This window comes from Anabas testudineus, chromosome 22 (genome assembly GCF_900324465.2).
Source record: "Anabas testudineus chromosome 22, fAnaTes1.2, whole genome shotgun sequence".
Classification (NCBI taxonomy): domain Eukaryota; kingdom Metazoa; phylum Chordata; class Actinopteri; order Anabantiformes; family Anabantidae; genus Anabas; species Anabas testudineus.
In genome coordinates, this window is record NC_046630.1 from 10,801,473 (window position 1) to 10,815,582 (window position 14,110).

Genomic DNA, 14,110 nt, shown 5'->3' on the forward strand with positions numbered 1-14,110 from the left:
AGCACATTGTCACTGTTCTTGTCCTTTCCCTGAGCTATATTTTCTTCTTTTATTCTTCCGATCGCTCCAACAGTGACACTTAAGTTATGTCATATTTATGTCCCTTTAGACTCCCTCCTGTGTCCTCTCTCTTTATATTCTGTGTGTGCGTTTACAACTCTGGGGAAAACTAGGTGCTGAGTAGTTATTTCATTTTGCAATAAACTGCTCACAGCTAAGATATTAATACAGCACAGATTTATTAATTTAACAAGTTTTGTCATCATATCTAGTGGTGTTCGGAAGAGAGAGCGAGAGAGGGAGAGAGTGTGTGTCTGCTCTGTGTGCAGGATTGATATGCATTTTGCAGTTGAATGGGAGCCATTGTGTCTTTTTGTTTTCAGAGGCTCCAGGGGATCCAATATGTGTCAGTCAGATGGGGAGCAGGGCAGGGAAAAGTGGTGTCGACTTTGGCCCGGTTAGACGGATGTACTTAATAAAGTCCCTAAAACTCATTTACCAAAATCCCCTTCATCCCGAGAGATTCCCTAACTCATCACTGGTACAGTGGTGCATAGTCTCCACTGCACTTTCAGTGTTTGTTTCGGTTAGTGTGTGAGGCGAAGCACAATGCATGTGAAAGTGTGTATACAACCCCAGAATAATGTCCTTCATATAAGAGACCTCAGATGCTCACTGTTCTTGTCCTACAAGCTATTATACTGATAAACACACACACACACACACACACACACACACACACACTATAACTGACGAGGGAGCACTGGTCTATTCTTAGCTTTTCCTTGAATAATGCATTACTTGCAGAGAGAGTGGGGATGGCATAGGTTTAAACAAGCAAACTGTACCCACCAAATGCAGCCACATTTTTCAGGATGTGGTCTAAAGAAAATGGACCAAAAACAATGTCATCAAAAACACAAACTAAATCCTTAAAGACAAAAATCCTTGTTGAATATTTGTGAGTGAAATCCACATCTGTGACAGTCTATGGACAGTTAACAAATACTCTAAGCTCATGTGAGACTGTAGGGCTGTTATATCCAAATGCATTATATTAGCAGGTGTTTTGCGAACCCCTGACTCTCAGCACTGCGGGTGGAGCCCTCTGAATCTGGAGTCACCCAGAATAATAGACAAATAACAATGAAAACATTTTTTGTTCAGTTGATGTTTAATGACCGGCTGTTCCACCGTTGCCCTTAACGTCTACACGCACTGACTCCCGTGTTATATAGCCATGCTCAATATGGACACACATAAAAAACATTCACTAGCATCATTGATGCAGCACTTGTGTTCTGTGGGTAGTTGTGCTACACTTTTAAATTTACCACTACTAATAAGATACAGTATATTATACACATCATAGCAACATTAATTCTACTGACTAATATTTGAATGATTTCCTTTTTCATCACTTCTCTATCTTTTTCTCAATCCAGGCTCTGGATGTAGACCGCAGTGTACTGTACAAGATGAAGAAGTCTGTGAAGGCAATCTACGCATCTGGTCTGGGTGAGTCCTACAGTCTGTCCTTATAGTCAGTATTTTCATATCCTTTTCATACTACTCTCACATTAGTCATACAGGTAATGCCTGTTTTCAAGCTTAGCAATGTTATTGTGTTTTGTTGTTAAAGTAATCAAATGGTAATTGATGGTTTTTACACTGTATGTCCTGTGTCTTGGAAATGAAGAGTAGATTAACTGTTAAAATGATTATTAACCGCATCCCTAATACCCTTGTTTCACTGGTAGTAGTAGTTTTTTTTATCCTGTGTGTGTGTGTGTTATTAACAGGCTCATTGTGGCTGCCTGTGCCAATGTTGGGTGTTTCCAGTGTCTTTTGTTTGGCCTGCCTGACAGAACCCTGCTGAGAGAGAGAGAGTGAGAGACCTCTAAACAATGTGCTGAGCATGTCTTTTTCAGAACAGTGTGAGCTCTGTTTAGACCAGAGGGACAGCTGTCTGATCCAGACCCCCAGAGGAACAGCTGGGGAGGGGCATGCTCTGTGTGTGGGTGCGGACACACTGTTAAGCATGCGTTTACATATAAAATGTACATATTGCCTCTTTGTGTCCAGACTCCCAGGATGTCACAGCCTGATTTTGTCTTTGTGCAGGTGCACATGCAAAAAAGGAATATGAACCTGTTCAGTTTTCCGTTTTTCAAAAAGAATGCCTGAATTGTCCATAAATCACCCTCATTTGCATTTGTGTGGCCAGTGCAGCAGGGCACACATGGATGGGAACTGCAGGTGTTGCTGGCAGTTGAAGTTTGTTTTCATTAAGAAAAAGATTATCTGCTGTGGGAAAAAGCAAAAAGAAAATCAACCTTTTTGCCTTGAGGCATGAAGTATGAAGGCTGGACAGATTTCTATCAGTGTCTACACTACAAACATTGTGTTGTTTGTGGAAATGCTGCTGGGAATGTTGTTGTTTACAGTTTTGCCAAGAGAAACTTGTTTTAACTCAGGTCACCTTTTGTTACCGTCAGTCATTTCGGAACGGCTGCCCAGATCCTGTTCTGTTTTGAATACAGCCATGAAGCTCTGTTTTGTGTCTGGGTAAATCCAGATATTTTTATAACAACACACATAAATGTATAATTGGATTAAAAATGATCATAATTATGTGTGTGATATATCACATGCTGACCATTACAGAATGAATGGACTTTGTATTAGGTTTTGAATGTTTTAAACTTATAGTTTATTTCCTATGGTCTGAATCAATGGACCAGTTTGTAAACTTGGTTCAGTTTCTCTGCAAACATAGAAAAATCCAAACCAAACCAAAATGCATCTCTGCTCCAGAGTTTCTTTTGCACCTGACTGAACCGACAGGTGAGTGTGTCCTGTTGCGGTTGGTTCGGTTAACACCTGTTAACCATTGAGATTACTGTGTTCAAACTGCACTAAGTGGGGGGAAAAGGGACCAGAGTTCAGTTCAACCAGACTAAACAAGGCAGTTGTACAAATAATTAGTAGTCTTTAAGCTGCATTATTTGATGATCTGATCGTTTTAGTAGATCAAATGTAATGAACACACAACAAATCCTTACCTGATTCTGTATTTCTGCAGTAAACACTATATCAAAAATACACAATAATATAATACAATACAATACAATACAATACAGTACAGTACAGTACAGTACAATACAATACAACATAATATCTGTCTTTTTTAAATCTAAAAAAAGACTTCATACACAATTGTATCAAAGATTGAATTATCTTATGAGCTTATTAAAATAAACACAATAAAATCACAGAAACAAACCCCATTATAGCTAAATTGGCCTGTAACATAGTAAATAACATGTATAAGCTCAAAATGCTGATGTATAAGGAAGCAGTTCTGCTCCACTCTGAAAAGCCAATTAATGCCATCTGTATGTTTGGAAAAAGAGAGTAAGAGAGGGGGTTCTCCAGAAGCTTCTCCAGGAAGGATGATGGGAATAAACTCTGAATAATGAGATGCACAGCAGGAAGCCTGAACGCTGACTGATTGAACACTCAGAGAATACACTCCTCATATGACTGTCTGTGAAACCCACCACCTAGCAAGGATATTTTTGGCTATGGCGCTAGAGAAAAGTAATAATGAGGTGGAGAAGAGGATAGAAACAGTTGGGGGTGATGGTGGAAGTTTGGTTACAGTAAAGACAGGAATAAAAGAGTTACCACACCATGAGAACTAAGAGACCAAGCAAGCAACATAAACTTTTACATACATACATAAACTTTTACAAACATAAGTTTTTTAACCAGTCCATGGCTTTTACAAGACGGTCGGAAAGAGCTGGGGGGAAATGAAGAGCTACAGGGAAAGTGAATAGATTGGCAATAGAGGCATGTGTAGCTGCAGGGTCCTGTCAGGATGTCAACTTGTGGGTTTTGATGCATAAACCAACAGCAGCATCTCAACCCCCCCCCTCACCTCCCCTCTGAAGCTCAGCAGAGCTGCTGGGACAGAACTGCCGAACAGATAACAACCTGAGGCAGACGAGTGACACCATGTTCCAGCTGTTACACCCATAGGTGGCCGGGATGTCTGGGTAAAGTTGCTGAATAATGCAGTACTCAGTTTGTGGTGCATCAGGAAAAATTCTTTCAATTTCATGGTCTAGGCTGGCCACGTCCTCCAGGTCACCGCTGCACGCACACACACACACACACACACACACACACACACACACACACACACGCATTCCTCTTTCAGCTGCCAGGTAACCGAGAAAATGAGACTCCAATGTAATTAAACTGGATGAATATCTTAGGGGGAATGGCAAGTATGAAGCTAGAGCCAGGAGATGGCTAACCTAGCTTAGCATAAAGACTGGAAACAAGGGGAAACGGCTAGCCTTGCTCTGTCAAGGTGAACAAATCTGCAGTCCAGCTCACCAATTAGCATATTGTGTGTGCTTGGGGTGGCAGTAGCTCAAAGCAATCGTCTACCCAGCGCAGGGTTAATGGTTAAATTCACGGTTCCTCCTAGCTACTTGTCGAGGTGTCCGACACCAAACACTGTAGGAGCACTAATATGTTCTGTCTGGCAGCTGCCCAACAGTAACTTCCCCTAAGAGGATCAATAATAATAATAATAATAACAATAATATGCCATTATCATTAGTATCATTATCATTATTATGATGTTTTTTATGAAAATAAAAAAATGTAATAATAAAAAGTTTTTAAAGAGTGTTATGTGCTTCAACAAGAATTTTACAGGCACTGCCTGTCCAATCTTCTACTGTAATTATTTCCAAAAACATAAACAGCTGTTCTGCACTGTAATACTTATTTGTTGTTGTCATATGCCCCATAATTCTTTCCCTCTGCCCTCTGTGCACAAAAGTGAACTACTCTCACTTCGCTCTGTGCCAGCGTCCACATTGTTAAGTGCATGTGGAGACCAGTGTTATTTTCACAGAATCCACAGAGAGATATTGAATTGATCTGAGCTGGGCCGCACATTGTGTTAGTGAGCATCAGCGTGTCAGCTGACCAGGCCTGATGTAGCTGGGTGTGATAGAATGACTGTGGGAGAAACATGGAGAGGAAGCGCAGGCCAGCCTGCTATCTGGTGATTAAACCCAGGGAGAGTGTGTGTGTGTGTGTGTGTGTGTGTGTGTGTGTGTGTGTGTGTGTGTGTGTGAGAGAGATGGAAGAAACTGCAAAACAAGCCTTTGGGAAGTGAGATAATCCTCAGTAGATGTCTGGAAGCTGTACATTTTGGGGGGTGTGGGGGTGTGTTTACAGGTAATACAGTGAAGAATGTATTACACGACTGGTTTTTAGCAGGCGGTGTGTATGCGTGTGTGAGAGAGAGTGTTATGGTTTCTGTACTCCAGTAAACACAAGGTCACTGTTTCCTGAGGTCAAACAACAGAAATGCTTTTGTCTGTCACCACTCACTACCTCTTTTCCAGTGTTTTTTTTTTTTTTAACCTTAAACAATGTTTCTGCTTGTTATTTAACACATGGAAACTCCTACACATGACGTTTACATGAAGAACAATATCATAATCATAATAGTCAATTCAAGCAAATTGTTGATAGCTATGATTAAAAAGTTAGAAGTCAGGCTAATTTCTATAGTTGACTCTCTTCTAAGCTCACGTTGGAGTCATGTAAAGCCCATGTTTCTTTAAGAAAGCCCCTGAACTCCAGCTTAGCGTGGTAGAAATGTGTAGACACCACGTAGAAGACAACACTGAATTATCAGGATTTGTTTAGTGTTCCTAATTATGAAAATACCTCTTCTGTCCTTGTGTCTCACTTCAGCTGCCACGTTGCTCGTTGCTAGGTAAACTAGCTCAGAGTGTCATGCGGCCCTTTGAGGTTCAAAGCCGCTCTTTACCGTAGGCTGCATGAGTGATGTGTTTAGATCGTGTTACAACTGATACACATGTACTCTCTAAGCATCCCAGGGGGAGCTCAGAGCTCTCTTGTGCCACTTCAAAAACAATAGCGGGCCACCGCCCTGTTGGCTCTGAGCCTGGCAGAGCTCGAACCAAGCAACTGGCGCTGATGTGTGAATGATGGCTTTCTATTAAATCTCTTAGGACACATGTCACAGTTTTGAATAGTCCTGCACATAAGGATTATGACATTTACTTTTGCTAGAAAATGGTGAAAGATAAAATCTTGTGTGATTTTGTGAGACTTGATTTGAATAACATTTGATTATTATTAATAATATTATCAATTATTTGAGCACTCTTCTTCTCATGTGTAAGATTTGTTTTATCTCTGGTTAATATTTAATTTCAGAAAAAAAGAATTCTCATTTTACAGAATAAAATATAATAAAGCTTACATGAATTTATCAAAGAAAAAAGTCGGGGGTTTTTTCAGTTGCGGTGGGGAAAAACAGCTCATCATCTCATATTTACTTAAAAACCAGAAACTGTAGGGCCCTCGTGTGCATCTTATCACTTAGCACGGCCACTGCATCAGCTGATGCTTAAATTAGATTTGTCTGATGTGAGGAGGTCTGCAGGTAGTGTCTCGAAGGCTCTCAGCTTTCCCCTTTTAATAACATGATGGATATCTCTGCAGCTGAGACATGAGCTTATCCGGCTTCATCTATAAACCTGCCACATCTGTGAACCAGTGTCTGACTGCTCTTTACCCGTGTGTGTGTGTGTGCGTGCGTGTGTGTGCGCGTGCGTGTGTGTGCGCGCGCATGTGTGTGTGCGTGCGTGTGTGCGTGCGCGTGTGTGTGTGTGTGCGCGTGTGTGCGCGTGTGTGCGCGTGTGTGTGTGTGTGCGCGTGTGTGCGTGTGTGTGTGTGTGTGTGTGTATGTGTGTGTTTAGCTCATAAACAGCTGACTCTTGTTGTAGCAACAGGTGTCATTCATTGTTTCGGTCCCTCTCTCATCCCCTCATCCCCCCGACAAACTCCACCTGTGCCATATCTCCCGTCGTCATAGCAACAGTTTGCTCATCTCTCGCTTTGCTGCTGTCCCGGTGGCATTAGCTGTTATCAGCTGCCTGGTCTGGTGGAAAGTGTATTAAGTGAAACCACCTAAGCCTAACATCGCCACTTGAGGCTTTTAGGTTGTGACCAGATTGTGGGTTTCCCTCGACCGCTGACTCACTGGGGTTAATTTTATTTTGAGGATTAATTCAGTGCTTTTTTTTTCTTTTTTCTGCTTGTACATCATTAATTAACGTTTCCTATTCTCCCCGTTATTAGGAACAAACTATTGTTTTACCCTCAGTGTTTCTTGTCATGGAAATCTGAAACTAAAGCTGAGCAAGGGGTGGAACAGCATAGATCTGATCATACCTAATGAAGGTGGAAATTATAACCAATAGACCTAATGTATTTGCTCCACACTTTTTTCTTCATCTGCAGATGATTACACTGCCCCTCCAATAATTTTTATTGTTTGATGTCTCCTTGAACTGCTGTTGTTTCAATTTACAAGAGAAGATGGAGAAGAATAAAATTAATGTCCTTAAAGTTTGTCTACTTTTCCCTGATTAATTACTTAAATGGTAAATAAAATTGTTGCTTAACAATTTGTGATTTAAAGTGATTAATGGGCTTTTTTCAGCTGCAGTTAACAGGAGTAATTTATGAAAAACAAGGGTGACCTGCAACTTTCCTAGGTTCTCATCTCTACTACATTCACATTTACATTTAGTTACTCATTACTCGTTAACTGCAAGACTTCCATCTTCCCTGGGTAAATGACAGAAATAGGAGACCACTTCTTATCTCTGCTTAGGGCTAACCACTCAAGGCTACATTGGCTGCTACTATTAATGACCCCCTCGAATCTTTGAGTGAGGTGACTGCATTGTGGGTGCTAGATTTTGGCATGTAAAAGATATTAATTTGGTTTGCTTGCTGTTCATTGCAAGTCTGACAGTGTTGTTGTAGAGCAGTGTGACATTGATTGAGCTTGATGGAGGGAAATGAACAGTGGTGCTGCATGACACCATAAAGACCATGTGTTTAATGAGTGAGTTTGTTTTAATGATCATTAATAACTGCATTGAAATCAGATGACTAGTTGACCTAATCTGTGTGGTGCAGCACAGCAGGGGAATTGACTGATCAATCACATCGACAAGTAAAGACAATCTTGTCTTTTTTTAAAAAGCTGAGAGACAAACAGACCAGCCTGTGGAGGACAGTGATTACCACCACCTCTGACCACTTTCCCAGGGAAAACCTAGAACTGTAATGGAAGAATTGATCAGCCAGAAAAGTGGATCTTTGTTCACTTGAAAAAACATTTATTATTAATACACAGTGATTGATTTTTGACTTGTAATAATCACAGAGTGAAAGACCTTGGTTTGATTTCGATTTTCTACCTGTTAGTGCTGACCTCTCCGTGTGTATTTGTGTGTGTGTGTGTGTGTGTGTGTGTGTGTGTGTGTGTGTGTGTGTGTGTGTGTGTGTGTGTGTTTTCTCCAGCCCACGTGGAGAACGAGGAGCAGTACACTCAGGCCCTGGAGAAGTTTGGAGAAAACTGCGTATACAGAGATGATCCTGACTTGGGTTCAGCCTTCCTCAAGTTCTCTGTCTTCACCAAGGAGCTCACTGCACTCTTTAAAAACCTGGTGCGTAAACACTCTGTACCTGAGTGTGTGTGTGTGTTTGTGGGTCGGAGGAGTAGATGGGTAAAATCCTCTGGGACAAAGAAAGATTTCCATCCTGTCCCTAATTGTCTCAATCCCCTTGAGTGAGTGTGTGTGTGTGTGTGTTCTCTAATGCACACACTGAGCAAATACCAAGTCCGGCTTGATCTTAAAGTCCTCAGGAGATGGCTCTAGTTTTCCACTGGGATGGCCAAAGAGCCACTGTAACACCAAATATCTTCTGGATCTAATTCAGCTCTGGCTGGCTCTGTTAAAGCCGGCAAGGTTTTGTTCCAAGGCTAGAGCTTTATTAGATAAATCTGACACCATTGTGTGAGGTCTGTCATCTTGCTGGACCTGGTATTGACTCACACTGAGACCAGGAGCTTGGGATTTTGTATTAGTGTTATCTCAACACCTTATATTAAAGAAATATGAGCTGCTGTCTGACCTGAATGTAAAGATGTAATCTGTCAAAGCTCTTGTGAGCTCTGGCTTCCTAGATTACATGATTACATACAGAGGCAGGCTTTAACAGTAACCTGCAAAGCACACTGATAATGGATGGTTTTATATTTTTGTCTTGGGATTTAAACAGGGTGCAAAAGCTTAAGGTATAAGTAAGACTTGGCAAAGTGTAATTAACTCATTGTAGGATTGATTCAGTGATTGTGATATTTTCACTATTTTATCTTGTTTATTTGCTAAGTGTTTAGTATTGTTGGAAAACTAACACACACAGTATCACTGACTTGATTACATCAGCACACGTCCACAGGCCCTGACTTACCCCCGCAGGCTCAAATCCTCTGATGTAACCTTTTAACGCTTACGTCTCTCTCCCCACCCTCTCCTCCAGTTCCAAAACATGAACAACATCATCACCTTTCCTCTGGACAGTCTCCTGAAAGGAGACCTGAAGGGAGTCAAAGGGGTAAGAAAACACAACAGCTCGGCCGTCTTTTCCTGTATTAGAGTTGAGCCTTATGCTGAATCATCAGAGACTGAGACTGGGCCATATGTTAATGTAGCTGATGTAAGCACAGAATCATCCATGTATCATTAGCAGATAATTAGTTCCAGTCACACACTAATATATATATATGCCCTGAGCTGAATGCAGTAGGAGACTGTATCTGGAAGCAGATACTTTTTCTGTTAATGTATTTATAACCTCTTCTTTTGGAAGGGAACTATAAAAAATTAACACAAAACAAAAAGCTGATCGACACTAAAGGCTTTTTTTCCTGACAGTGATTAAATCTAGTCAAACGCCAAAGATAAAATAAAATGTAAATATTAATCACCATCTGCCTCTATTGACTGCAGCTTAAAACTAGATGTTGTAGTGCTTGTTCAAAGTGGTTGGAAGCAACAGTCATTAATATCTTTCAAGCACTGTGGTCCCACTAACATGGTTAATAACAAGCTGCTTTGATCTACCTCAGGCCACTTCCACACAGAAGTGAAAAATGAGTGGTGTGGAAATTGATAGTTGGCCGATGGACTCTGAGTTTCCATAGTTAAGCTTTAGCATGAAGCCACACAGGTCAACCTCAGACCTATCCTGTCAGTAACTTGTGTGCATTTGTGTATTAGTATGATATTTGCAATTACTCATCATGAATGTAAGTTGTTATTGTTATAATCGCACAACGTGATGTGTACTTTCATCACCCACTATGACCTCAATAATCAGCATATAGTAGAATTATCACATTTCTGACAGTTTCAACAAAAACCGAGAAGTTATAACTATGAGGTTTTTATAGTTCTTCTTGATAAAGACATGAAAGATCAGATTTTTTTGTGTTATTATATTAGGCACATTATATTTGTTAATACTCTTGACTTGGATCAGATCACATTTTATGACAAATGAATGCAGAAAACAATGAAATTCTAAAAGGTTCACATACTATTTCTTGCCACTGTATTCGATCATACAGGCGTACCTAATAAAGTGATCAGCATCTTAGTTATTTGTTCCTGTGTGTCCTCCACCAGACTAAACCCAGACAGACATTCGTTGACAGTCTCAGCAGCTCTCTAATGCAATCAGGATTTGTTACTGTCTGCTGCAGACTGTGAACTTTCACTTTCAAGGCACATGATTGGCTGTGGTTTTCGCCGAGGTATGATGCGATTAAGCCGGCTCTCTAATGAGGCTGGTTACCATGGATACGGCAGTTGTCCTCATGACCCTTGGCCACTTGGCTTCTTCTCGACCTTTTGAACCACTTGTCCTTCCTCCTTTGTTGCTCTTTTTGTGCGTCTCTCAAGTGCAATGTTTCCTTTTCAGCTTCTTTGTGCTTTTCTCTTCACTTTTAATTATTTCTTCCCTGAATCGTATTGTCTCTCTCAACTCCACTGCCATCTCTGCCCCCATATTCTTGTCTCTTTTTCCCTTTCCCCACCCCCTAAATCTCCAGCTCGACAGTGGCAGCCAGTCACATCTGTAATACTTACCCACTTATTGCTCATTAGCCTTCGGATGATTCTCATTACCCCAATGACAGGGGGCTAATGAGCTGCTGGTTATTTTAAAACTCAGGACACACACACATTTACACACTTTCATAAATGTCACAGCTGTTGTAATGTCAGGAAACTTTTGGCATTAAGCTCACAGTGCAGTGTCAGGAAATGTAAACTAAGGACAAGAAGAGAGAGAGCTAGTCGTCCGCACATGAAGTGATGGATGACACCTTCCCTCCAAACCTGTTCCTCTGCAGCCTAAAGCTTTCACCTCGTCTCTCCTTTTCTCTTCATCATCTTCCTCCTCTTAAGTCAAAACCTGTTCATTCACCCCAGCTCTTAACAGGGAAACTACCTGTTGGAAAAGGAACCAGTAGGAAGAAGTCCAGACTGTTTAGACTTAATGTAATGAATTGTGTATAGTTTTCAGAGGGATGTCTTTAAAACACCAACATCTTTTGAATATGGAGGGCAGACAAATTACAGTTGGGGAAAATACTCACTGGAGTGTGATAAGAAACGAAATGTCTAGAAAGACCCTAAAAGTTTTATTCCTACTTCTAGTTGAGTGTGAATAAAAGAAATGCAATTGAGTATTTCTGCAATTACTGCTTCTGTATGGCAGCTACAATAGTCACCTGTCCTTTCATTTGAATTAACTCTGGACTTAATTGGCTTTTCTAGTGGCTGTTGTTCCATCTGAGCTTGTTAATATTCTGCCAGTGCTGTCTTTGGCTGCGAGTGTGATGAACTAACCCCGGGGGAGGCCGCTGCTAATGGCTCTGTGACTAGAGGGCTACCACGTAACAACCTGTCACTGCTGTTAATCGCCTAAAAGATATAATTTTCCACCTCATCTACTACACCTCCATGGCTTTCTCACAACAGAGGGAAATTGGTATTTCATGTGTAATAAAACATAAATAAACAAGTGAGATAAGATTGTTGAAGAGCCATCAGTGTACTATGGCTCAAGAAAATTGGCTTAGGTGGTGTTTCTTGAGGACCCGATGATGTTATTCTTGAAGATAAACGCGCTACATACACTCACAGTCAGTGGAAAATGGAAAGTGCTGATTCCATGACTCTGTTCTGCCACGAACGGACTTTTGGAGTGGACACACGCATGATGTCATTCCTGCAGCAGAACATCTCTGCTTATTGACTAGTCTGTGTTTCTAACTCACAGTGAGTCATAGCAGCTTATCACTGTTCACTGACAGTGCCACTGATGTGCAGTGTGCTGTGTTTGTGTAGGAAAAGGGGCTGTGGAGGGGGACTCATTCATTGTGGTTCACTGGGTCGTGAACAGCGGAAACCTCCCACACACCATTGCTGTTTGAGATGTAGGATAGGAGCAGATGAATGATCAGGACTTTTCCTCAGTAACTATCGTACTAGTAAAACAATAAAAAAATTTAACAGCATCAGTATCTGGTGAGAGAAGCCTTTACAAGCAGCAGTATTAGTAGATTAAAGGGTCATTTCACTCATTTATAGTTATTTAATTAATCCAAATTTCTATCTCCACTGCAAATTCAGTAGAAGTGAACAGAATTGAATTGTGGTTTAAATGTTTGACATGTAGCGTGACATTGTCACTGACCAGAAATAAAAATTATTTTAAAGCACCTTTCACAAGTGTCATTTAAATAAGTACTGACAGGAAGAAAAGACGGGAAACGGGGAGAGAGGAAAAACTGAATTAGCCTGATTGTGGGGCGCTCAAGAATAAACTGTCGGCCATGACAGTGTGTGATTGTGTGACAATGGAAGAAAAAGCAAAGCAACATTTGGGACTGTGCGTCAGAAAGAATCTTTTCTTAGTTTTGCCACGACGTAGGAAAAGGTTTGAGGAATGTTTAACATCTCCTGCTATTCCTGGACTTGTGCGGTATAGAGGTGATAAGTTTGCAAAAGGTGGCTGCTGTCAAGACACATCCTCTTCTGTCTTTTTGACTCAGCCAGACAGTGAATGAAGGCGCTAAGAGCTCACCGCTCAGGAAGTGTTTTGCCCTGTGTTTTGGCTTATTCTGCTCTGCCCTTCCCTGCCCAGCAATGCCCGTGTCTGGTATTTTTAGCCATTGTTGCCACTTTTCTCCTCTCTCTGGCTCTGACATTTCCTTCCGCTAACCCTCTCTTTTTTCTCTGGCTTCCTTTTGACCTGCAGTTGGTTCTTTTACCAGCTTCCTCTTTTGCCTTTGCTTTTTACTTCACAGGCTCATTCTTCGCTTGTGGTTTTTTAGTTTTTGTATTTTCATAGTCTCTTTCCTCTGCTGGTTTCTGTCCTTGAGCTGGTTGAGTGAATGACTTGGCCCAGTGAACCGGATGGTGATCCTGTTGGCTGACCGGTGGAGACACCCACTCGTCTGCTGTTGAAGTAGGGGTCAAGAGCGGGACCAGCGTCCTCTCCAGAGCTATAACAATGGCACTAAAGCCATAAGGTGTTTGTCCAGCCCAACAGAAATATGTGTGCTTTTCACATTTACAGACATTTACAAATAAACAGTAAACCAGACATGAGTGGGTGTTAATCTCACTTTGCTCCCAAAGCTCAACAGGTGTTCATGTAGGTTTTGGCCTGGCTTTCATGTTGTCATCATGTTGCCTGTAATGGATGTTTTACTAGGTAACAGTTTTGTTAGATTGTATTTTTCATGGAGTGACATAGCCAATTGCACCATGTAATGTCTGATTTAGTTCTTCTTAATCACTATTTAATCAGCACCACAGCAGTAGAGATGTTGTTTAATCAAGCGTTTTGCCGAAGCCGCCCCGTGACAATGAGAAATCTGTGTTGCCCGTCATCGGTGTGACCAGAGGAATCTCATTACAAATGTCAAAACAATCACACAGTGCTCCTGTCTTTCCAAAAATTCCTCTAGCGTAACCTCACCCAGCTCCCTGCTGAGACAGCTGGGGGCTGCTCTACATCTGTGAGGAGGGTGATTCAGCTTACTGAATCAGCTTACTGAATCACCCTGTGATGAAACACACACCTGCAAACTCATACAGTAACGTAG

General features: G+C 41.3%; 1 protein-coding gene across 2 annotated transcripts in view; it reads left to right on the forward strand.

Annotated features, from left to right (window-relative positions):
- The window catches only part of asap2a (ArfGAP with SH3 domain, ankyrin repeat and PH domain 2a), a 48,006-nt gene that overhangs the window by 14,890 nt on the left and 19,006 nt on the right, over positions 1–14,110 (forward strand). For both annotated transcript variants that reach the window (XM_026339278.1, XM_026339279.1), the window contains exons 2-4: positions 1,446–1,518; positions 8,446–8,591; positions 9,469–9,543. In XM_026339278.1, coding sequence (XP_026195063.1) covers positions 1,446–1,518; positions 8,446–8,591; positions 9,469–9,543 — 294 coding nt within the window. The remainder of the gene's footprint in view (positions 1–1,445; positions 1,519–8,445; positions 8,592–9,468; positions 9,544–14,110) is intronic.